This window comes from Larimichthys crocea, chromosome XXIV (assembly GCF_000972845.2).
Source record: "Larimichthys crocea isolate SSNF chromosome XXIV, L_crocea_2.0, whole genome shotgun sequence".
In the NCBI taxonomy this organism is placed as follows: domain Eukaryota; kingdom Metazoa; phylum Chordata; class Actinopteri; family Sciaenidae; genus Larimichthys; species Larimichthys crocea.
In genome coordinates this window covers 12,585,828-12,610,370 of record NC_040034.1, presented here as the reverse complement: position 1 = coordinate 12,610,370, position 24,543 = coordinate 12,585,828, and the positions used below count along the sequence as shown (strand labels likewise).

The window sequence follows — 24,543 nt, the reverse complement described above, 5'->3', positions numbered from 1 at the left end:
GAGGGTGTGTGCTGACGGTTGGCCAGTGGCACGCCAGAGCTGAATGAACGATGTACCACAGGCCAACAAATGAGGGAGAGAATACTATTAGGTATTGGGCTAGACTCCAAGCCCTTTATCTTTAGGAGAAGGTGTTTTGGATGTGTGTATGTGTGAAGGAGACAAAGAGAGCGTGAGTGCAAGTGAACGTTGTGTAATGGTGGGAAGCTGTTCAACAGCCGTTGCTCTGCTACAGGGCTAAAAAACAAGAGAGGTTTGAACAGCAGACAGCTGCGTACGCTGGATATTGGATCAGAGGAGGATGAAGTAGTGAAGGGAAAATAAAAATTAGGAAAGACGAGATCACATTTCTTTTTGTTGTGGGTAGAGGCGCCAGGGTTCAGTGCCTGTCACGTCAGAGAGGTGACACAGCAGATTCCCAAAGATATTAAAGCATTCAACTGTGCATGCACAAAAGCAGAGCACACACACACACGCATAAATGCTCACACACTGTATGCAGCTTTTAATATCAAACGTCTGCCTGACTGGTGTGATGTAGACCACAGAGGGGGTGGGGGTGGGTGGACAGTGGGAGATGGGAAGTGCAGCCTGGGAAGCTGCCAACTTTTTTTCTTGTGGCTAATGTTCTATTTAACGATGACACCACAGGATGTGTATGTATGTATCCTATCCTCTGTGAGTGGGTCATGTTTGTTTTGACGTGGCTAAGGACAGCGGAAATGTTATATTATGCATGTAAAGTGAGAACAGATCCAGTATCTATGATATCAATTTCACAGTATGCAATAAATATGGTTTGTTCTTACCTGCTGGTGATAATACATTGTTGGACTGTCCATGCAGCTGGCTGTCGCTGGAAGGCCTGTGAGTGTTAAAGGAGTGCACGTTGCTATGCCCGTTTCTGTGTCCGTGCCAGTTCCTGTGCTCACCGCCGCGGCTGTTGGCGTAGCCGTTGCCACTGGGTAGAGCGTTGGATGTAATAGGCCCAGAGGATGACGGATAGCGTTTCACAGTGCGGGAGGTCCCAGTCTGCTGAGGGGAGGAGTCAGGGGGTCCCCGTCTCACTTGGGTCCTGTCAATCACATCATCACAAGACCATAAACACATGACCTCAGACAAAATGTCCCACACATACTGTATATGGACCCTCAAAGACACACCCCTCAGCAATGTCTGTGCATCACCGTGAAATCCATTTAAGCGTGGTCAGTGTCTGCAACAGAAAATAACATTCCTAAGAGAAAAACACGCTGTCTTAGGTCATAGTTTTGCTTAATTGATTTTATAGACGAGACACAATAATTTGGAAATAATTTTGTTTTAATTAAATGAATAATAGCATATCATTTTTTAAGCACATAGGGTTTTAAAACTAACATCTGCTGTAAGTCAGAGAGAGCCGTGACTCTCACTAATGAATGAAAGTTTCTGACATTAAAGACATTTTTTGCGCAAGAGAAAATTTTTCATCACTGATTAACAAAAACTAAAAATATCAAGCAAGCAAAGGTAATGAGACTCTCTCTCTCTCTCTTTCTCTCTCTCTCTCTCTCTCTCTCTCTCTGTGTGTGTGTGTGTGTGTGTGTGTGGGTAGTCCGTTCGCCTCAGAGAAAAGTGTCTGATTAAACACTAGATAGATATTTCCATCACCCATTGTGTCTGCTTGACTAGATTATGAACTCCAAGTTCTGACCGTAGCCAACCAGGGAACAACATCCTGTGTGTTACATCGGGGCTGGAGGAAGTATTAAAACTAGGGTCGAAGAACAAAGCTCGACCAGGGCTAAGAGGGGCACGTTTTTTTTACCGGTGAGCATTTGATTTGGGTCAATTACTGACCCTGTGTTGCACGACCTGGAAGCTGAGCTTATGTGAGCAACCTGGGGAAGGCGCGTGCCTCGCAGACAGACAGGCAGACAGCAGGCCTACCTTGGCTCAGGGGGTCGAAAGCTCAGGGAGTGCTGGGATTCAGCCCTCCAAAAAACATCTGGATCCCACTGATCTGCCCTGACAGACAGTCAGCAGAGCAAGACAAAGATGGACTATGTCGGGTAGATCAGAGGAACCGCTCTACAAAGCACACCTGTGGCCCTGTAAGGTAATTGAGGCTGAAATCAAACCCCAAATGAGGATATAAACCATGCTTTGACATTTATTACATGTGGTTTTTAGCCACACACCGCGTATTTACACCCTGAATCAGCTCTCTCGACTCACAGACACACAACGATAATCAGGCAAATAAACACACGTGCATGCTATGCAGAAATGCATATGTGCGCACACACTTGCACACACACTTGCACACACACACACACACACGCCCTATTCCAGCTGTGTTCGATGGAGCACAAGCCTATACATGTCTTTTTATTCACAGAGAACAAACCACATTCCTGCTGCCAAGGGGAACAGGACGCTAAATGAGAAGGGGAAAAGGGAGACAAACATTTGATAATGGTTTCTCACGTCATCTTTTCGAAAGAGGACAGGCAGCGCCTATAGCTGACAGCTGCTGACCCAGATCTCCAGGGCGGATCCCAGGGATAGGATGTGACACAGGGAAACAAGGGGTCCTAGTGTCAAGGTGGTAAGGACTTACAGGAGGTTGCTAAACCAGCTACAGCGTCCACTCCAAAGGATGATTGGGTTTTTCCATCACTAACGGTGACACCTGGCCTGCGAGCATCCTGTCTGACTTCCTAGGCTTAGCCAGATGTTGCTCGTTCTGTCTTTCTCACTTTCAATGGTAACGTGACTTCCTCCCAGCATGAGCTCACCACTGCCCTCTCTGCCTGCAGATCAGAGGGGGGGGCGGCGAGGGCAAGAGCGAATCACTCAGAACGTTTGATGTCATCATTAGGAACTTCAAGGCGCTAGCAATCTAAAGAGGAACCATTCCCCTGCCTTGTTCTGGGTGACTTGAAAGCAATTTTGAAGACCACTGCCAAGATTACATGGAACATGGTTTGAACAGACAGATGGGAAATATGTTTTGGGTATGAAATGATGGCCATACAGTTTCACTTAACTCACTGACAGTGCTGATAAGAGAGCTGCTGACTGAGCAGGTGGTGCCGAGATAGAAATGAGGCGAATAAAATTTATTGATTTTAACAGAATTTGTCATTTCATACGGGTTTTTATGCCTGATACTGTTCACTGAAAACTTATTTAAAATATGTAAGTTGAGAAGTTCTCTTAACAGTTATTATCATCCGACTCTGCAGTTTCCCTTTAAGCTCTAAATAGGTTTTTGGCGATTATCAGCTCATTGTTTTATTTTTTAATGCCTGCAATGTTATGGCAGAACCTTACTGAGCACGTCTCTGTCATGTCAGAGCAGTCCGTTCTCCACACGACTTCAAACTCCATCAGGGGGGGTTTCAGAAGCATTTTGTCTATAGACTATATATATAAACATATATATAGCAATGTGTACTTGGCGGAGCAGAGTGGAGAGGTTTCAAACATTGACTAGAAAGACCGTGATTAGGGTGGGTGGCCCACATGGATCGTGTCGTATCCGTGCCCGGTAGGATTTGGCCCTTTACTGTTTTGGTTCCCTTTCACAGCTCTCATCAGCATTGTCAGCAAAAAAAAAAAAGAGTTTTGACCAGCACAGACATGACACAGTTTTGCAAACTTAGTTTTGCATTAGCATCACCTGGTGCATTTAGCAGCTAATGCCAAATATTTCCCTTTAGGAGTTGGAGCGAAAACAGAGCTCAAAGTTTACAACAGCTCCTTACGTTACTGTATGCAGCTGAGTATATGGATGATTAACATTAACTGCACTGGCTGTTGTACTAACAGTACTGCTGTACTGTGCAGGGGAAACAGATAACTGATTAAATATGTACCAAGACTAAATAAATAGGAGTGAATTTAGTTTTAATTTGTTTGATCGACCAGTTACAATTTTATCATCTGATCAGAGCAAAAATGAAGTTTCTTTTTACATTTTTCTTTTGTATATTTAACCGTCGGAAACCCCAAAACATTGAATTTAAGTTTTTATAAAATAGATAAAGCATATTTTTTGGAGGAAGCTAAGCTGTGTGCTAAGCTATATCTAACCGAATAAGTGTTTTAAAAATGTTTTGAATAATTCCTTTAATTGAACACATCAACAATGACCGAAGAGAATGCATTTTTGACAAACACAATGTTGAAAATGTTGAAAGGTTAACTAATGTTTTATCATTGAGACACTTTGATTATATTAGGGAGATTTACTTGCACAAAGTGTCAGGCTTGTGCTGTTTTTGTACATGACATGTATTATTTCATGTTTACAACATTTCCTCAATAATTACATTTAAAGAGAAACAATCAATTCTTATACAATGATAAATCTCAGTCCAAAGACTTGATCAAAGAGTCTGATAGCAAACAAGGACTTGACTAAAAAATAAAGTCCTTGGCGCTGTCCACTTTCACTCATCATCATCATTCATTTCATATGTACGGAAAGCAATTCGAACTAAACCTCATCACATTTGAGGAAATTACAAATCACAGTGATGGCCAAGAATCCACACAGTGCATGAAACAACTGTAAAGCTTCCAATGTGCAAAAGTATTACTTGGCGTTAGGTTGCTACATATATCTTTGAAGTCATCGCAGTATTACAAGATGTGAATATTAATTCTCATGAAGGAATGACAGACAGCTTGAATGGCAGTTCCAGCCGGCTCCTCTTGACCCAGATGGGTTGGAGAGCAGACTGTCTTAGAGCACAAACAGAACACAGTCAAGCACTGTGAAAACATAAGCCAGGACCAAGAACTGGAGGACAGTCAAAAAAGCTCCAAACTCTATGATCTCTGAGATTCTGCTGATGCCATAAACCACGTCGTTAATAGAGCCTGATGAAACACACTGCCAAACAGAACGCTAGGTGTACTTTGAAGTTTTGATGAGAGTGTGCGTTACGTGGCGAAATCCAGTTAGGTGTTTTTCCTTAAGTGCCAGGAACCCCCCCTCGTCGTGGGGGCTTGGAAAGCACCGCTTCAAATCAACCCACTTGTGTTGTTTCTTTAAGTTGCCCACTGGGAAACAGGAGCCTCTTAGATAGACATGGAAATTCTTGATTTATCTGATGATCCTGTTCACCCGAAACATTCACACACACACGCAGTGACCCAGATCCTCAGGAATAGGCCCATTGTTTACATCTTAAACCATCTCTTTAGCCCACGCTGCATGACGAAGCCAGAACAGTGTTTATGTGAAGTACTGCACATTAACGTATGGGCCACAGCTGATTCATTCACTAACAGTTTAGGCTCTCAGGTGCTTTTATTATCCCCTCTCTATAAATATCCACATGAAATAAAGCATATTTGTCAGTTACAACTAATGTATTTCAGACAGAGAACCTAGTTTTTCTGGGCTTGGTATGGCAAGTCAGCTTGTGATTTTAAATGTTTTTTACCAGCACTCTCAGTACTTGAAGCTTAGCACAAGTCTACCTTGGCAAACCTCATTTTTCATTTTGATTTGTTTGAGAATACCAAAGTCCGAACCCACATCTAATGGCTCGGATTGTTGGCTTATAGCAGCTAATGCAGAAAATAGACTGATATGAAGAGCTTGTCTGGTTGTTGGATGGAGCCATTTGGCTTTGAACAGACTGTCTAAACAAGACAGTGTGACAGCAGGCAGAAGTGTCTGGCATGTGCATCTAAGTTTAGGTCACACCGCAAAACCCGATAGCTCCCAGCCTTGTCACTTTGTCCCGTCACAGTTCTCTTTGTGTTGGACTTGACCTGACCTCCAGAGTGACGAGTGGCAAACCTCTGGAATCATCAGTAGGTTTACGACCAATCAACGCAAGAGTTGTTCTACCCTGCTGAGGAAAATCCAGTCATTATTCTTTTTATTTAAACAAAATCTTTAATAGTTCCATTTACCTCTTTCCAACGCGGCGCGTCAGCCAAAAAACCCTTATTACATAAGAACTGCACATAATTAGGGCAATTTGAAGGCTACTTGGTAAATGGGAAAGTAAATGATGGTCATCAAAGACCAAGTGTAAATCAAAGTTTACACACATTCATCTCATTCAGAGAAAGCGTTAAACACTATTGTTCATTTGAAAGCTTGCCCTTGGACATGAAGATCATCAGTCTAACTGGAGGGAAGAGGAAATTTATAAAACTGTGCAAACAGCAGCTGAAACAATGCAAACTTTGTGCTGCTCGATCACTCCAAACACTGCTGGCAACAAAGGAAGAGAAGATTTATGAGTGTATTTGAGGGAGGATTGTGACCTATAAGGAGCACTGTGTGAGGGGTACACAAACAGTTTTTGGATACGACAAAGCATATTGGCCCTATTCCAAAGCAAAGTGTTTCCAACCAAGTGGCAAAGCGACGGTTACAAAGATATGGTTTGTAGTCCAATGAGTTTCCAAAAACACTTTTCAAAGGAGGCCATCATTAAACTGGAAAACACCTCGAACAGATGACAGAGATAATACCTTTCTGCTCTTGAATTAAGAACGTCAAGAAAGAGAAATGTTTTTCAGCAAAAAAGTGCAACAACAGATGTTGCTCCACATTTCACAGACTTAAGCTTTCAGACGAGGAAGGAGAGTGCAGACTGTTGAAACTAGTCCCAGGAGGTGTTATTCAAGAACATTAGCAAAGACACACACACTTGACTCTTGTTCATGTTTTGCTATTCAAAGCCCAGCAGTGTTATGAATCTCTGTGACGTCTAAGACATTAACTAAGATGTAGCTATGAAAAGACAAAACATTCATTTTGTAAAAAGTAACCTTTTACATAAGAAATGAATTACTAATTGGATATTTTAAGTCTATTTTGTTTTTATTTTTATAGGATGGGGCTTTGTTTCCCATGTTTGATCTGGCTATAAGGGCCCACAGGCAAAGAGGGGAAAAGGTTAATTCAGAGTTTGGTTTGTCTTAACAGCCTTGGTGTATTTAAGGAGGTGAAAGAAGTCTCTACGGACTGAAAGAAAGAATTAGTCCTCTCCTACCCACCCAGTCAGTGCACCAAACCATCTGTACCACCAGTGGTCAAACCCTGCTGCGGTCACACATATCATTCCTCAGGCTTTATGCAGAACGCCCTCATCCATTCATCATTCACCACTGAGGTCCCTGTGTGTTTCTTTCAATAAAATCCTGAGGTTTGAACCTTAGCATGCACCAATAAATATAATATCCAACCCCAAGGGCATTTTCATTATACTGTTGTTGTGTGTTCCTCATAGCAACATGGTTACGCAATGACATGGCGGCAAACTCTGCGTTCATTGAAACTTCAAAAATAACTTGACACCGGCCACTGTCATATTAAAGTCTGACCCTAAATTACAGCTTTTTGTGAATGTTTAATCTCTGGTAGTAAATGCTTTAACCTCCACTTGTTATTCTCACAGTTTGTTTTGGAAGATAATCATGAAGCTTGCACGTCAACATTTCATTGCATCATTAAAACTTTTGTTTGTTTCTAAGTAATAGTTTCACAATTTCCAAAAATACAGTTATTTTCTTTCTTGCCGAGAGTTAAATTAGAAGATTGACACCGCTTTCATGTCAGTATGATAAATATGAAGCTATAGCCAGCAGTCGGATAGCTTAGCCTAAAAGGGATCTTTCCAAAGGTAACAAAATCTGCCCACCAGGATCTTTAAAAGTTCACTAATTAACCTGTTACATCTTGTTTGTTTAATCCATACAAAGTGTGAAGGTGACATGTGATTTTATGGCCGATTATGTGTTGGACTATTTCTTGGCCTGGAGTTGTCACTTACTGGAAACTCAGCTGGTTGCCTGGCAACTGGTCACAGCTAAGAAATAGTCCAACACATAGCTCCTCATAAAACAGTCAAATGTTGTTTTTAAACTTTTGTACAGATTGGTGACCTTTAGAGCAGTTTTTTTTTACAGTCTTAATGCTAAGCTAAGCTAACTGGCTTGCGGCTCCAGCTTCATATTTACTGCACAGACATAAGAGTGGTTTCAATTTTAGCAAACAAGCGTATCTCCCAAAATGGTTTAGTATTTTCAAAGCAGTTAGCATTTTATGTATTTGCCACCTGTCACTGATTAGACATAAGTACCAAAAATATGTGTGCTCAAACCAAGCAAACTATGGTTAGACATTGGCGAGGTTATTAAATAGAGTTACTATAAGGTTGGCTACCCATCAACATCACAAAAGCAGCAATGAACGTGTGAAATCAAGAAAACATGTCTCGGCAAACAGACAACAAACAACAGATTTGATTCCTGGATACATGAATAATGAATGAATAATGTCATTCTCTGGTGCTCGGTGAACAGTCAGAATACACAAGAAAATACACAATGATGAAACTTTAACTCAATGCTCCATGGAAATGTAATTTAACAATGCCAGTAGTCCAATCTGTCCTATGCTATAAACCAGGAATAACAGAAAAACACCTAGTCACAGAAACATGTGCAGTGCTTTAACGATAAGCTCCTTTCTCCTGAAACAAGGACAAGTTCTTCTCAAATACGTGGCCGCATAAGGCCAAACATCAGTGAGCAATTAAGGCCCAGTCTCTCTTTGATAACATCTCTAGTCATTATGACTTGGATAATTGTGGGTCCTGGCAGAATATTTCCCCTTGTGAAAATCTGGGTGTGTCTGAGGGCTTATCGCACCAGCCACAGAGGCTGGATTAAATCATGTTCTCTCTGTCTGGACAGCCTTCCAGGAATCTCGCTAGTAGCAGCCAGAGCCTGGGTGAAATGAATTACAGTGGGGTTGGATTGATTCAGAAACTTTTTTTCTTGCCCCAGGGGATGAGGCTTATATTAGTGCAACAACTGGGCCCAGCACTGAATAGAAAACAGCAAAGTTTCTTGAGAAATTTATCTTGCAAAGACCATTATTTGGATCAGCCAAAGTGCTACACAGACAGACAAATGAAGAGATGAAGTTCCACTTAATTTTATAGGTATAACGTCTCCCACCGCCTGCATGAAAATAGATTTTCTCTAAATTCAACCTCATTGAGGTTTTTCAGACACTACATGATCAAAACACATGACTACTGCAGTCTACTCCATCACGGGCCAAAAAGCTGTGAAATAAACAGTTCCTTTTTTATCTCCTGGGGGCCGGTAGCAGTGCCAATCTGTCTGTTTTCACCTCAGCATTCTTAAAGTGAGGTTTTTGAGCTCTAAGAGATCCAGAAAGGCCTGTTTCTGGATGGAAGCAAAGCAGTGTGGTTGCTGTGGTTCGGGGGCCAGAATCAAAATGCCTGGAGACATGGTGAGCTGAGAGGCTATTCAATACTCTCCAGTTTATTGTAGTTGCTCTGATCATTCACTTAGTAAAATGCCACAAGACAGGTCAGCAGGAAGAGCCATTACAAAGTGCTGACTGAGACTATGCCTACGCTGGTCAGTGTCATATGTCAGACTGCTCTGACAGTAAGCCAAAGAGGGTTTCCATGAAAGGTGATTGAGGGAGTTTTTGAACAAGCCTGTAAGATTGGTTTATAAAGCAATAAAAACTTTACCAGGAGTGAGCGCAGAACACAAGGAAAATAAATGCAGACATAAAGAAGGCCAACACAAAGTTGAGTTTAGACGTCTGGATATGAAAGAAGACATTCGTGCGTATAGGACTTGAGCATGTTGGATGTGTATGTTTGGTGGTCTTCTCCTCCGCCGAGCCCCATGGGAACTCTACATCCTGACATCTGACTGGATTAAGTGGTTCCATGCATAGCCATATTGCTAATTCACGCTTTCAACACCGTGCCCCATATCTGGGAGATGAGCCTGATTGATGCTGTCTCCATCTGCCTCAGCTCCGGAGCTGGAGGCTGGAGTGCATTCTGGGATAGGCGCCCCTCTTCCTATAACTGCCGTACAGAATTTGTCCCTCCAACAGCTGCATCTGCACAGGCCTTCTTGATGAGAAGGATTTGGCTGCGGACGCCAAGCCCGCTGGCACTGTGGCTCAGAGAGTTTGTTTCGGATGGGGCTTTGGAGAGTTGGGATGGAGAGAGAGAAAGACATATCTGTCCCACGCTGAGTGCTGAGTTCTCTATGGTCCTTTGTTCCCTCTGGCCTAGCAGGAAGCCAAACACTCATGGGACTCGTTTGGCTCTGTGTTTGTAGAAAGAAACACACCAATTCTTCCTGCCCTGGATCGTTGTGTGTTAAGCTTTCTCAATTTCAAAAATCTACAGTAGATTTAGACACATGTTACAGGGTCAACAACGTATGCTGAATTAATCTTGGCTCGTTTCATACTATCATATGTTATGCAGACTTTAACATCTCCTTGCCTTTTGTAACATGAGAGTTCACCTGAGGACAGGGTGGCCTCCACAGCTGAGACTTCACTTTGTTGATGTTAAACCCACAGTAGCAGAGGCGCACAAAGCCCTCCCCCAACACCACAAAATGATGGCAGAGGATGTCCAGCCATGCTCCGGAAAGCCCTCTCCCGTTCATATCACAAGTGGAATTTCTCACCAGGGACCCGGGTCAGGGCAAAGGTAAAGTTTTTTAGAAGCAGCGCACAAGACAAACATGCCTGCGATCCACAAGCTGAAAGCCAGTTAACCTGACCCATGTTCAAGTTCATTTCCTGTCTACCCATGCAGGGATACAAATCACAGCTCGAGACGCACTCTCATATGCCTGGTTTAGAAGCGAGATAAAGCCCTATTCATATTATATAAGACAGAGCAGCACATACAACCTGTGGGAATTACTCTGCACTTTAGCCCTCCACTCTACTATAGCACGACTCCCGTCTGCAGGCCTCAATTGTTTTGGCAGCAGCCGAAAAGAGAGACAAGAGGATGATTCTGGACACATCCTCTTTGAGTAGCAAAGCAGACTGCCAGGTGGTACAGTAGGAAAAGTTTCCCAGGCTGAATGTTTAGATATATATTTTAGTCTTAAGAACACACATATCTGATCAAAGTCGAAAGGCATCAAGAGTATTACGAAATGGAAAGCTACTGTGGGATTGAAGCAACTCTTTTAATTTATTATCCTCTCAACTCCGTAGTGAGAACATTGTTGAGTGAATTTCCACTCCAGCCTTTCAACGTTTATGATCATATTTTATTTAAGCTCAGTGATTCTTCAGTGATCATTACTACCAAGAACGCCGGTGATGATAGTAAAACAATATTTCTCTACAGGTGCTGAGGTCACCCAGAGGATTTTGACAGTGGCTCCCGTCAGCGCTGGTGGTGTGGTTTGTCTGGAGTGGGAGTGAAAGCAACCAGTGATCCATGATTAACATGGAGAACTCCCACTATAACCACAGTTTCCTCTGAGAAACGGCTGTGTGGCTATGTGCAAAACCTTGAGTCAACAAGCCACATAACCGCCTGCCCTGTTAGTCACCAGGCAAATGGTGGGGCCGATATAAGCGTAACAGTTAACGCAGAGAAAGCTGTGTGCATCACCCTCTTAAGAGTAGTTCTGCTCCATGTTACAGGGTGTTTTTGTTTTTCTTCAACATCTCAATATGGTACTGGGTGTGACCACATTTGTAATCATCCCTGAAGCAAATTGCACTTTGCAAAATTCTACAGAGCAATTACTTTATGTAACGGGCCAAGACAATGATGCATTGAAATTAAATTTAAAACATTTCAAATAAAGAACCAGTGTTGATAAATGGGGATAAACTGATCCAGCTTTCTCTCTCCTGATTCAATATCTCAACTTGGATATCTGCTGCTCAAATTTAAATGCTGTTTACCACACTGAGTGGAGCTCATTGACATTTTTTTTTTATGCAAGTCAGAATGAGGCAACGGATAATTGAGTCGGCAGCTCTCTGTGATGGAATTTATTGATTGAATGTAACTGTGGAAACACTGAGCAAACAAAGAAATTGTATGTAGGTTACATTCAGGGTGAATTGCTACAGGATTGTATGGCGGGGGTATACTGCTGGGGGTGTGTCTATTTGTGTGAAACACAACCACTTTGAAAAAATCAGGAAATTGTTTTTATTTCGGCGATTAAGTGGTTTTATTGATGTTGGTGCTCGCTCACTCTCATTCACTGTCTATGTCTCGAGTTTTCTCTTGACCAGTGCTCGCTCTCTCCTGCTCTCAAACTATCAGACATAAACCAGATTAAACCTCTTCGTGTCACTATTTTGCAGCTTAAATTGCAAGACAGACCCAGATTTAGAAGCTGGGTACAAAGCCAGAACACAACAGGTAGAGTATCAGAGTTTTAGTCCATGAATCCACCTGAATAGTTTTAGTTTCAGTGACATTTAAGGCTGACTATGGAGGTTTGACTGATCTGAGCATCTGATTGGCGGCCGCAGCGTGATGTCAGGCTTCATTTTTAGATCCAGCTCAATTTCTCCTCCACAGGTCGCTATGCCAGCTGGGATAGGGTCCTGATTTGAAGTACTGAGCCAGCTTGAACTTTTCTGCTGGGATGACGCTGCGTTTTATTTCTTTTTTTCGTTTGAGTTCTTCTGACTTGTTCTTCTGACCCAGCTCTGGCAATACAATGACCTCACTGAAATGAATGAGACTGTTTTATTGCCTAAGCACTGTTGTTAGAAAAGGTAGATACTGAATATCATTACAGTTTCAAGTTGTAACATCACACGCGGGGCAGTTTAGATAAGCTTGTGTGACTCATGCAGTTTCATTACATCCAAAACTCAGTGAAGCGGCGATGAATGCCACCTCTGTGCTTTAACAGCTCTTACCGCAAACTCCAACACTAGACAGGTTATTCCCTTTATAATAACTTAAATTTGTTATCATCAGCGTCATAATAATGTAGAAGAATTTGCTATATGATCGACTTATCAAAGCTACTGCAAGTTCTAGTACAAGATGTTATCACAGTCCCAGCTTAGCCAGGAGTGTTCACCACTGGCCCTGACCTTCATACTGCGAGCTGACAGACTAGCTGTGATCTACAGGATCTCGTGCTGACAGGGACAAGCCTTTCACTACTGCTGAGCACGGCGCTCACAGGAAACGCTGGTTTACAGTGAAACGCATTTGCTCAACAGAAAAGACAGCACAGGACGGAGGAGGAAACAGTTATTTTTTTGCCAGATGCATATAGGATGTACCTATTTTAGATTTTACAGTTTTAATCCCACAGAACAGGCAGCTGGGCCTTTTGGGACACAGTTGAAATGGTCAGAGGAGAGGTGAAAGACTGGAGACAGGAATACAAGAAGCGGGAGTAAGGTATGGAGCTGTATTCCCATATCCCAAAATCCCACTAAACACAAGACTCGTCATATGTTTTGTCCATCCCACCATGAATTTATTCGAGGCTGTCACTCATAAATGTGCTGGGTTCACTCAGTAGGACTATTCATGAAACAGTTTATTCTTTAAAATAACATTTCACTAGGCAGCTGTGCCCACGCAGGACTAACAAAATGTCAGTCGTCATTAGATGATGACGGAAAGAAATAACATCTGAGCTAAACTTTTTCTGGACAGACCAGATTTGTCACTGCGGATGTGACCAATAATGATGGAGACAACAATGTAAACATTTGTCAGGACAGAACACATACCATGAGAGGGTCGTAATGCTCAGAAGAGTTATTTCCCCTTTTTGAGTAATGTGCTTCCTACAAGAATCTATAATGATATAATACATGAGGATGTTGCTGTTTGAAAATATATCTATTTAAAAACATCCACTGGAAAATGCCAAAGAGAAGAGAGCTACTTCAATTGCATGTTAACACAGGAATTATTTCGCGGGGCTAAAATGTTGAAATCCACTTTATTTGGTTAGTGAGTAAATAGTTTAGTAGAAACACTTACAATCCAACAGAGTAACCAGACCACAAAATCTCTCTTGGTTGCTCAACGCTTAATCAAAAAAATCCTGTATCTAGCCACACAAGTTTGAAGCCCTGGCCTGTTGAAAACTGAGTTAAGCATCACCTTGGGTGACTTGTTGACAAACCTCTTAAAAGCGACCGCAGACACTACACTTTCCCTGTCTGCCGCCTGCTGACGTCCGCACAGTGGGGTCGTACCAGAGTTGACAGTGGGAAGAAAAGGCCAAGCAGCAGATCCGGAAAGCTGAAGTTCCACTAATTTTAGACCAAATCCTGGTACTTTTACAGACACTTTACCTTGTTCAAGCTGAACAGATCACATTCTTTCTCATTAATGCTTTCTCCTATTATCATTGTTTTTGTTCTCTCCCTCCTTGTCTGTCTCATTCCTTCTCCACACTATTTCTTGTTCTTGGCGCCACTTGACAGGCTGGGTCAGTAACAGGGTGCTGCTGACATAACAAGCCAAGTCTGCTCCAAGAAAGACATATATAGTACCTCACACCTTCTCTATGACTGGCTAGGTGCTGCCTGTACATAGTGGCCTTTACTCCCTGAGTTTATAAGTGGGGGCAAGGCCAACAAAGATCTATCTGAGCCCGAGTGTCTCTCCTCCGCACTCCTCTTCTTACTTCTTAATTGAGCCTTGGCACCGGTGTTGTCTTTTTTATCTGACTCTCACTCTGTGTGACCTCACATTGCTCGTGCTTTCCTGGCTTTGCACACAGTGGAACCTCAGCCTGATATATGAAACCAAGACTTGCATCCACCACTTCTCCAGGGGGACCACTGTTCCACCCCTAAAAGATCATTCTGGGCCGAGAGAATGCAGAACATTTGCAGCAGTTCACAGAGGCTGAGCTTTAAATGTGAATTACACAAGCGCCCAAATAGTTTCCTGGAAGCGCCAATGAAAGAGTGTCAAGTATTCAAATAATTCTTAGACTAATGTTTTAAATGAAGACGTTTTGCAATTTTGGCAGAGGCTTTTATTTTGTCCTGCAAATTTCAGAAAAATTCGCTGGTTACAACAACTAATAATTGGATTAGTCTGAGCTGTATGCTCGGAAATTTTTGCACTCCAGCAGGGGGAAATGGCTCATCTTGAACTTTACAGCACCTCTTACAAACAGTTAGTCAGCTTAAGCAGAAATATGAGTGGACAGTCATAGTAGGGGCATTTGTGACTCAGGAACACTGTCTGCTTCGTACAATGTTGAACCTGCAGCCTTGCCTCTGTCTATTTGTCCCAGATCTGTGACTCAGGGTTCAAAAATGCCCTGTGAGTCAAGAACAAAGAAAACATATGCATGGCAACTGTGCAGTCTTCAGAGGTCTTGTATTGATTAGAAGATTTACTATGACTCCAAGATAATTGTTACGGGAGGGAGGATGTATTAAAACTCTTTTATGAACCATCTGCCAAAACATTTAGTAGAGTTTCATTGAGCTACCACAAACATGTGGATGGCTTAGCCAACATAATTCCATAACACCAGCAAAAGTACAAAATGACACAAGACCATCACAATTAGCACGAGGGGCACCATAAATGTCAGATGTAATTGAGAATGTTTAAGTGGTTTGGTGGAGATAAATTACCCAGATGACAAACTGGCTAAAAAATGAATGATGACCTCAGTGTCCAAACAGATTATGGCATTTTAACCGACTGTGAGAGGATTAGAAAAAGCACTGGGCCTGAGTCCAAAATGGAACACAATTTGACAAGATAAGTCTGAACCTGTAAGCAATAACGATCCATCAAAATATTCCCGGAAACAATTACTCCCTTTCAACATCCTTGATCAAGAATCTGGTTCTAGCCATGGTAAAGTAATTAATCAAGTCAAAAAGTTATTTCCAACAAGATTGGAACCAAAACAGTCAGATGTTCAAGCCAAGAAACTATTAAACCTGTCTGATTAGCAGTCTTTGGAGAATTTGCTGAATGCACTAAAAGAGGCCTTCGCCTGAGCAATTATTAGTTGGATACATTATAGTCACAGTTATTCCAATAACTCAAAAAACAAGCTGAAACGGTCAAAGCCTAAAGAAAATATAATCCTCCTGCTGTATTTTCAGAGCAAATAGCATGGGTTAATACTTCTGTCTGGTACATCAGGTTATATTTTCCTACATTTTGCAGATTTACTTTAATACTTTTTCAAGCATGGCAGCAAATGGCAGCAAATGCTTACTCGCTTTACTTCGTATTTGTTTTACTTAGAGTGTATTAAAGATTTAACATGTGAACCCATTCATCTGGTTTGATTTATTGCGATAATAAACACAACCAGCATTGAACAGGAGTGTAATGAACTACTGTTTGTTCAAGAGTGTTTAAGTAATTTCTAATAGCGAAGTCTATCAATTTGTTTTCTGGGAGCCTTCCTGTGTGACAGTAATGGTAGCTAAAACAAATATCTCTCAGTGAAAAATCCACAAAATACTGTACACGTAACATGCGTTCGAAAAAAAGAAACATCATTGTCGAAATAAAGAATGAGCTGTATCGAAGTTTATATGTTGAAATGAAGATCTATTAGCTCAACGTGCCATGGCATCAGAAGAAAACCTGCGGTCGTATTTGCACCGTCAGCGAGATACGAATCCTGATCATGTTAGTTTTATGATAACATCATTTTCATGTGTTTGATGTGCTCGAAACCAAACATTACAAGAGTTTACAGATTAAAGTCAATTGTTAGAATAAAGGTCGGATCACTTCAGCATTCATTGTGGCAGCCAAAACCTCTTGACAGTGCTGACGTTTGAACAAAGAGCCAGAGAGTCAAAAAACTTAGCTTTTGTCACAGTATAACAGCATCGTAAAACAGAAATGGTTTGCAGACAGCTAATTACTGACTACAAATGCGTCTTGTCAATAAACTGTGTGAACTTATTGTCCCATTAACGACTAACAAACCTGCTTACTGACAGTTAACACTGGCAAGCTATCTTTTTGACCATGTTCAGTCTTTATTCAGTTGAATAATGTCTAATATAGAGTATGTGTATGTGTATGTGTCTAACATGTACTAGCACAACTTACTTCTACAGAAGTTAAGGGGCCAGCCCTACAAGTTGTATGTCATCTTTTTTTAGTTTAAGGTTTCTCATAAAGTGTTATTTTTTTAAACCATCCATATTTGGCATTTGGCTTTCAGGCTATAATAAGAAGAGGTAGGTCAGCACAGCTGCATCACTTACACAGGCTGCCTGGTGGTCGCAGGTCGTGGGGTCTGGACTTTGGTGGTGTCGATGGCCTGCCTTTCTGAGGGCCTTCTTCGCGGTTGGTCTCTCTGGAAGGGGTTGCTCCCGGGTTGAACGCGCCTCAGGCCACCTCCGTCGCGGATGTACACCTGCTCCGGAGCCACCTCCTCACAGCGGGGCCCCTGGAAGCCTGAACGGCACACACAGGTATGTGGTCGGCTGCAGGAGCCACGGTTCTGGCAGGGGGGCTGGCAGTCAGCTGAAGGGAGAGCACAGATGGAGATCAAGTTTTCAGCAGGTCATGTTAGAGCATGTGCCCCCCTTGTATGAAGGAGCAGTAGCAGAAATGTCTTTCCCTGATCTCAACATCAGGGCTCACTTTAAATTGATTCAATCAAGGGGCCATTAGTTTCACTTCTCAACTCTTTCTGTCCTTTTCATTCAACAGAGAGCCCGGAGGGGCTGTCATGTTCAATTTCTCTTGAGTCTTTAACTGCCCTGTTTAGTCTAAATGTATATGATCACTTGCATTAAATCCTTATCCAATTTCTCGCTGAGGTAAAGTCTATACTCTAGGTTCATGGCTCAGTTTAGTGCCGCCAGCATTTCTGTACGGCGTGATTTCCTAAAAATATCTTTACTCACTGATCTGGAATCCAGTGTGTGCTTTTACTGTAACACGGGCAGCTCAAAAAAGGTAATAAAAGTAAGAGGTCATAAAAAAAATGAGCGAATGGGAAAAACTGGGTACTGAAGGCCAACTGCAAATAGCTGACACTTCATCAAAGAAACGGACTGCAGAGCTGCGTCTTTTATTTAAAAAACAAATGAAATCCGAAGGGGCTTACTGTATGTAAAAGATGAATGTGAGCATAATATTTATCAATAGTCTGCAAATACACAGTGCTGAGGTCATTTCATGGTCATGGAAAAATAATCTGTGTCAGTCTACCAGCCCACCCCGACTTCCTCCCATCACACTCCAGATACTTGAAGTCCTCAAAGACCCGCTGCACACAATTTAAAGTAAACGAGCTCTCGATCTTGTGACACAAATGTATGTAGTAGGCACTTGAGGATTTATGACATTGTCCTCAAACGGTAAATCAGGCCACCGGTCTGTGGTGGCTAAAGCAAACAGCGGCGCTCTGTCAACAGGGCTATGGAATGCTATTGACACAGATGCTGTGGACACTGACAGATCGCAGGCAGGAACGCTGCCACAGCTCTTGGCAATGAGGAGCGCTGGCAGTCCAAAAAGAGCCCCACTGGGTGCGAACAGCGCTCTACCTGCTGCACGCTTCCTGTTATTGCGATACTGCTTAAACTCTGGGGCCACTTTCTGTTTGTTTTAGTCTTGAGTGAAAGCAAGCTGGACCCCGAAAAATGTTGTTCCTGATGACGTGCTCAAAACTGGAACGACAGAAGGAAACATGACAGCGCTGTGTATCATGTGCAACTGTATTTCCACAGATAATATTCCCGCAGAGGAAGCCAAATCAAGCTCTGTATTTTATTTTTCTCAGATCGCTGCGCAGGCTAATTGAAAGACCGCTACATTAGGCATCGTCAGCCTGTGGTATGATGAGAAAAACTAACAAATTGTGGATTAAATATCAGACAATCACCACTCTCTTCTGCTTTATGGTGGAGCTAATTTTATTTAAACCAACTAATTCACTCAAGCATTTCCTTTTAACTACTCGGAGGAAAACGTAGCCCCTTTTTTTGATGAAGCATACACATTTAGAGAATTGTGGTTGTGGATTTGTATAACTTGGTATGTGATCCGAATTTTCCATCATGGGATAAAATAGGAATTGCCTGAGCTGAGTTTGGCAAGGAGTTACATACATCATCTTACTAAAGTACAGGCTGGCCGGGTGCCACCGCCTTGTCCGGAGTCTGTTTAACCTCAAGTTTGGGGATAAAGCAGTCGATCAGATAGGCCACAGATTCCAGTGACATTATGCTGCAGGGGGAGGACTTGGTAATGTGTGAAACTGCATTCTTCAAATAAACTGTCTGAATTGAAATGAGAAACAGCACTGGGCAGAAAAATAACCCAATAAATGGAGGTTCTCGGCTGGCTTACCATGGGATATGTCTCAGTCCTGTGACTTGTGATCTGTTTTCAGCCTCAGAACTGACACCAGACAAACATGTTGCCTGTGCTGACAATAGAGTGGACAGGTCAGTGACATGTGCCCCACATGAAGCCTGCTGTATACGCCATCACTGCCTGTCTGTGTTGTCTCTGGGCCTTGCCTCTGGGCTGTTGAACACATTGTCGCAGTAATTGCTGTCATGCAGATTTGTCTTGCACATCATTAAAACTAATTGCCTCACATTCCATCCATTTCACAAATATGTGCAGCAATTATTACTTTGCGAGAGAAATAATAAAATGAGAATCCGTCGGAAATAAAAGAGGAAAAAATGGCAAACATTCCTGGCATTGCCACTTCAGCCTTAATTATGACTAAGACGGACTGGCCAAGTTTTGGGAGATTGTGTCCAGATCCAGTCATCTGAAAAAAGGAGACGATTCGATTGTTTTTGGCAGCTTTGATCCTTCCAAACAAAACACGCTGATCCAGACGAACCAGTAATAAAACATATAATGAAGCCATGGCAGCATTTTATTCGAGCTTTGATAAAATGTCTTGCACTATGTGAGATTTGGCCAGATTCGTAGTTCTGCTCTGATTTGGAGCTGTTTACCGGCAGGGGGAGAGCTCCGAGTTCATTTTTTAAACGTCTGACATTAAGGTGGATTTCTCTTCGTCTCGCTTTTCATCTGCTGGAGCAGAGGTGAAGACATCCACCCTTATTACTATTTCATATTGAAACAGAGACCAGATTAAAAAAAAAGAAAAAGTAAGAGAGAATTAGCGTATAACATAGCACCCTTATCGATCCAAACTATGTTCAGAAAACGAGTTTTTCATTTCAAAAAGTTGTTTGTTTGCCGTGTTGCAGACACACCTGACAAAGTATGAAATCGCCATCATGATGTAGTTATTTCAGCACCAAAACACAGAAAAATCTGTTTATTTTGCCTTCATATGGCTGTGACGTTAGTAAGAGGGTTCACAGTGGTTCATTGTTACTCGCACAAATAAACACAAATGATCCTGCGGTCAGATTGTAACTACTTGGCATTACTGTTCTGAGAGTTTTGAAAGTTTGCTATACATTTTTGAGGACATTGCCAGGTTTATTATGCATGTTTAACTGTAAACTATCTTGAACAGTTTCATCACAGTGAGGGTGGAAGGAGGTGAAATACTGCCCCCTATTTTTTTTTTTGCCGCAGGAAGCCAAAAATTACATATTCAAGTGAGCCACACGTCTGTATCTCTTCTTCTTGCAGCTTTCAAACATAAGCTACATAAATACGATCACACATTAAAGTAACCCTGTGGTCCCTAAGCATCACTCATAATCTTCCTAGTAGGTTTAAGTTATCTACCTGTTATAGGCTTAGGTTCACATCTGTGTGTATATCTAAGGAAAATTACCATCCCCCCCGCCCCCCTGCACTGCACTCTCATTTCCAACTTAGCGCTTGTTTCCAGTCCATTACAATCCACTAGAGATTCACCTTCCTCTCTCTCCGACTCAGAGTAACACAACCCATTAAATCTTTACAGTCTTTTCATTCAGCTAGGAACAATTTGAAACCAATATCGGACATAACTTAAACATGTAGAGAAATCTCTTCAGTTTACGCAGGTCAACACTGCCACCAGATAACTTGATATTTTTGAAAATAATATTGAGAATGAAAACATAATCGTAATAGTCTTTCATTCAACTGAAGGACTCTCTCTGGGCTGAGCACATTATGTGCCATTATGAGATTTAGAGGCTGGAAGCTGCTCCGGAGATTAAAATTTAGTAGAATATGACAAAAGGTTTGGCTAAAGGCCCTTTCAGACCCTGTAACTGAGAGACAGGACGTTGGAAACATAAGATGCAGGAACTTACCTTCGATTAGCTGCCGCAGTGTAGCCATATGTGAATCTAATCTAGTAGATAAGGTCATAATAGTGTTGTTGATGTGTGTATGCATGTGGATGCAGTCTAAAAATTGCTACGAAACTAAACAGCGCATCATAGACAAGTGTAAAACTTGTAGTCTGGTAAACCTCCTATGATGACAGGAGCAGGAGCCTCTCTTTAGGAGTCACCACTGAATCTGACAGATCGCATGAAATAGGTCAAGTGTTTAAGTTTGTGGGAGGCAGCTGGGAGAGACAAGCTTAAAAATGTGTCATCTGGGCTCGCTATCCATTGAAGAAGTAAGAATTGGTCTATTGAGCAGTTAATACAATTGCCTCTCGATGTTAATCATTTCAAGGGAGTGTTAATCTCTTTACAGCATGTGATTTCCACATGGTTGCCAGTGTAAGTGCTATCATTTCAGGCCTGCCAAATGCTAACGTTTGCTCTACGAACCAAACTGCTGTTATCGTAACTCTAAGGTTCGGAATCAAACTTCACTTTTATGCTAATCAGAACCAGAAGGGAGGGAGACGCTGACACTGTTTGACTGATCCTTTATTTTCTCTTTGTGGTAAATCTTACAAGGGTAATATTTCACCAGATTAAGGTGCCTCTGTCATAGATGTACATTTTTCAATCACAGTGTGGGTTTTTCAGTCCAATACAGTAGTTGGAGCTTTTATTCTCTTAACTCACCTCAGCTCTGTGGGGGGATTTTGTTAACCTACAGCTGACCCATGACACTGTGTACATTACTTTTAGCCACGCTATACCATGCCTCCACCGCACCCCTCAAACTCCCACATTCAACTTCTAATGAGCCACATGCTGGGGCGCTCTCTGTGGAGGATATCTGGACCTGGGGGCGTGTGTGCCCACAACTTGTAAAGCTGACTCTGTGAGACATGGTGTTCACCCAAAAGCCACAAACCCCATCCTCCTGAGGGATCACATCCCAACAACTTCCATATGGTCTTTAAGCAGGAGGGTGCTATGATATATGGCGACTATGGGCTGCCTTAACAACACTGTGGCCTCACTGAGCGTGTGCATGACTGAAGGAGAGGGGCGCTTGTTGTTAATGTTGCTCTGTAAGTGTCAATCAAGGCCAATCTTTTGGACTTACTGCTGAGAGATCTGGGAGAGCACATGTTTTTTTTTTTTGTTTTTTTTTTTGCACCAATATGAAAAAAGAGAAGCAAACATGTGTTTTTGAAGAATAGAATATTAAAGGCCAAGTTTGTTCTACTCTCTTCATTATTTTCGTATTATAACAGCTCATGAAGAACGATGTGCAAATAAACAAAAAAGAAATTCAACAGGAAGACGTCTAGGGTCCAGACGCTGCGTAGTACCTCATTTTCACCACACTTTCTTCTATGGTAGCAATTAAAAAAACATGTGGTACAGGAGGCCAAAACAGGACCCAATTGCAACCTACAAACAGACACACCAGCTGTATCGGAGAAAGCAGCACTCCTGGTTTGAAGAGACAAACGTAAGCACAGGCTGTCCAAGATCTATGGAGATGTTAATGATGGGTTTTGGGATGATGGGGTGTATTGATTACAGGATCTGCCTAATGGGCCATAACTCTCTACAGGGCTGCCAGGGCAGTGTTATGCCCCTGAACTGTGAACTGTACAACCCCCCACAAATCCACACACAACATTTAAAGTCTGGCTGTGTAGCAGTAATTTCAATGACGTCAGAAACGGCAGCATTTAAAAAAAAACACCTCCTCCTGTTCTTGTAAAACAGGAGAAGCTGATCACGATGCAAGCTTCTCACTGGGGTTAGGTCCTTTGGGAAAATAATGTTTCTTCCTCATTTATTTTATTTAAAGGGCAGGAGAACATGTGATTCAAATCATCTTGTCACCAGCTTCTTCGTGTTTGTGAAATTAAAAATGGTGCCACTTGCAATACACGCTCTAGGAAAGGCAGACCCAAAATAATCTCAAATACAAATCTATAAGAAAATAATATATTCTTATTCTATATAAACTATAAATACACTATAAAAAGAACTATTCAATTAAATTTTTAATTTCTTTGGTATTTTGGTAGGAATATATATCCTGATGTTGTCCAGCATCAAGTGTGATATGACACGAGGCGACGCGACGCAACACGACACGACATGATACGATACAAAGTAGCTATGGCCCCATTTTGCACATGGCATTGTCCACAGGATATTGATTTGTCATATCTACAGTGACTGCTGAAAGACTAATACATTTAGCAGTGCTATTAGCATCCTGGTGACTCAGTGGGTCATGGTTCACACTGCATCATGTGCTTAACTCTGACTCATGACCTCTATCTGCGTGTCATATACTATCCTATGGAGAGCACATGCCATAAGGAATATATAGTACAGTTCAAACAGTTGTTACAGACAATATATCTCCCTTGTGCCATTAAAAACACATACATGTGACTAGTGCAGATAAGGGCAAACATGCTCTTGATGTGTGACTGCCTTTGAGCCAACTTCTTGAGTTTTTGTGTGAGTGCAGAGAAATATTATTGTAAGATCAGGTCCAACTTATGTGAACAGTCTGTTGTGTGTCAGGGAGGTTAACAAAAAGCAAACTAAGACGGCTTGTATCCATTAGGTGAAGATGGTGAACCTACATTTTTGGGTACTGTTTTGGAGGTCAGAAAACATTCACACGTGTATGTCCTTGATACTTTACCAGCTGCTTCACATATGTTCTAGCAGAAAAAAAGAACATGAAATGCGTTTCAACCCAGAGGCTATTTGTGATAAATGATTCTACAAATAATGTGAAAAAGGTGGATTTAGAGATTTTGCAATGAATGTACAATTATTTCATTAATTAATCCACATAAAACCCACATTGTATGGTGATGATCTCATGGTGGACAGCTGAGTCGAGCCTTTAACATGACTTACACGGCTCACTCGACCAACACCGGAGGCCTTTAATCCTCCATATTACACATGACATGATGGAATTAGGGAAACATGCTGTATTTTTTATTTTTTTGTTTGTTTGGAAAGAGAAAGAAAGTTACCTTGCGAGAGGTAAGGAAGAGAGACAGAAAGACTTTCTGCATGAGGAGTTATTTTAGGGTTGGGATGGGGCCCTGAGAGGCACAGCGGGCCAAAAAAAGCTGGAAGGCAATCAAAAAGAACCTCCTCTCTACCGCGTTTCACTCTGTCAATCACCAACTGCTTAAGAGACTGAAAACAACTTTATTCCTCCACGTGAGTGATGCACCTTTCATCTGCACTCTCTAAGACAGCAACCGGTTTAAATCAAGGGCCATCTGTGTGCTTTTCTCCTTTTTTCTTTTTTTTTTCTTTTTTCTTTTCGAGGGGTCGTGGTCTCACTGTTGGCTATGCTTGCAGCATGTTGCCATATGTACCGCATGCTTTCGCCAAAATATTGTGATGTATGGTGTGGTGAAATGGATTCTGCTGCAGAATCTAAAAGCCTG

General features: G+C 41.9%; 1 protein-coding gene across 1 annotated transcript in view; it reads right to left on the bottom strand.

Annotated features, from left to right (window-relative positions):
* Window positions 1–24,543, bottom strand: part of LOC104921405 (latent-transforming growth factor beta-binding protein 2) — an 80,985-nt gene that overhangs the window by 48,658 nt on the left and 7,784 nt on the right. The window contains exons 3-4 of the mRNA XM_019273079.2: window positions 17,057–17,318; window positions 810–1,075 (exon numbers count right to left, since the gene is read on the bottom strand). Of these exons, the coding sequence (XP_019128624.2) occupies window positions 810–1,075; window positions 17,057–17,318 (528 nt within the window). The remainder of the gene's footprint in view (window positions 1–809; window positions 1,076–17,056; window positions 17,319–24,543) is intronic.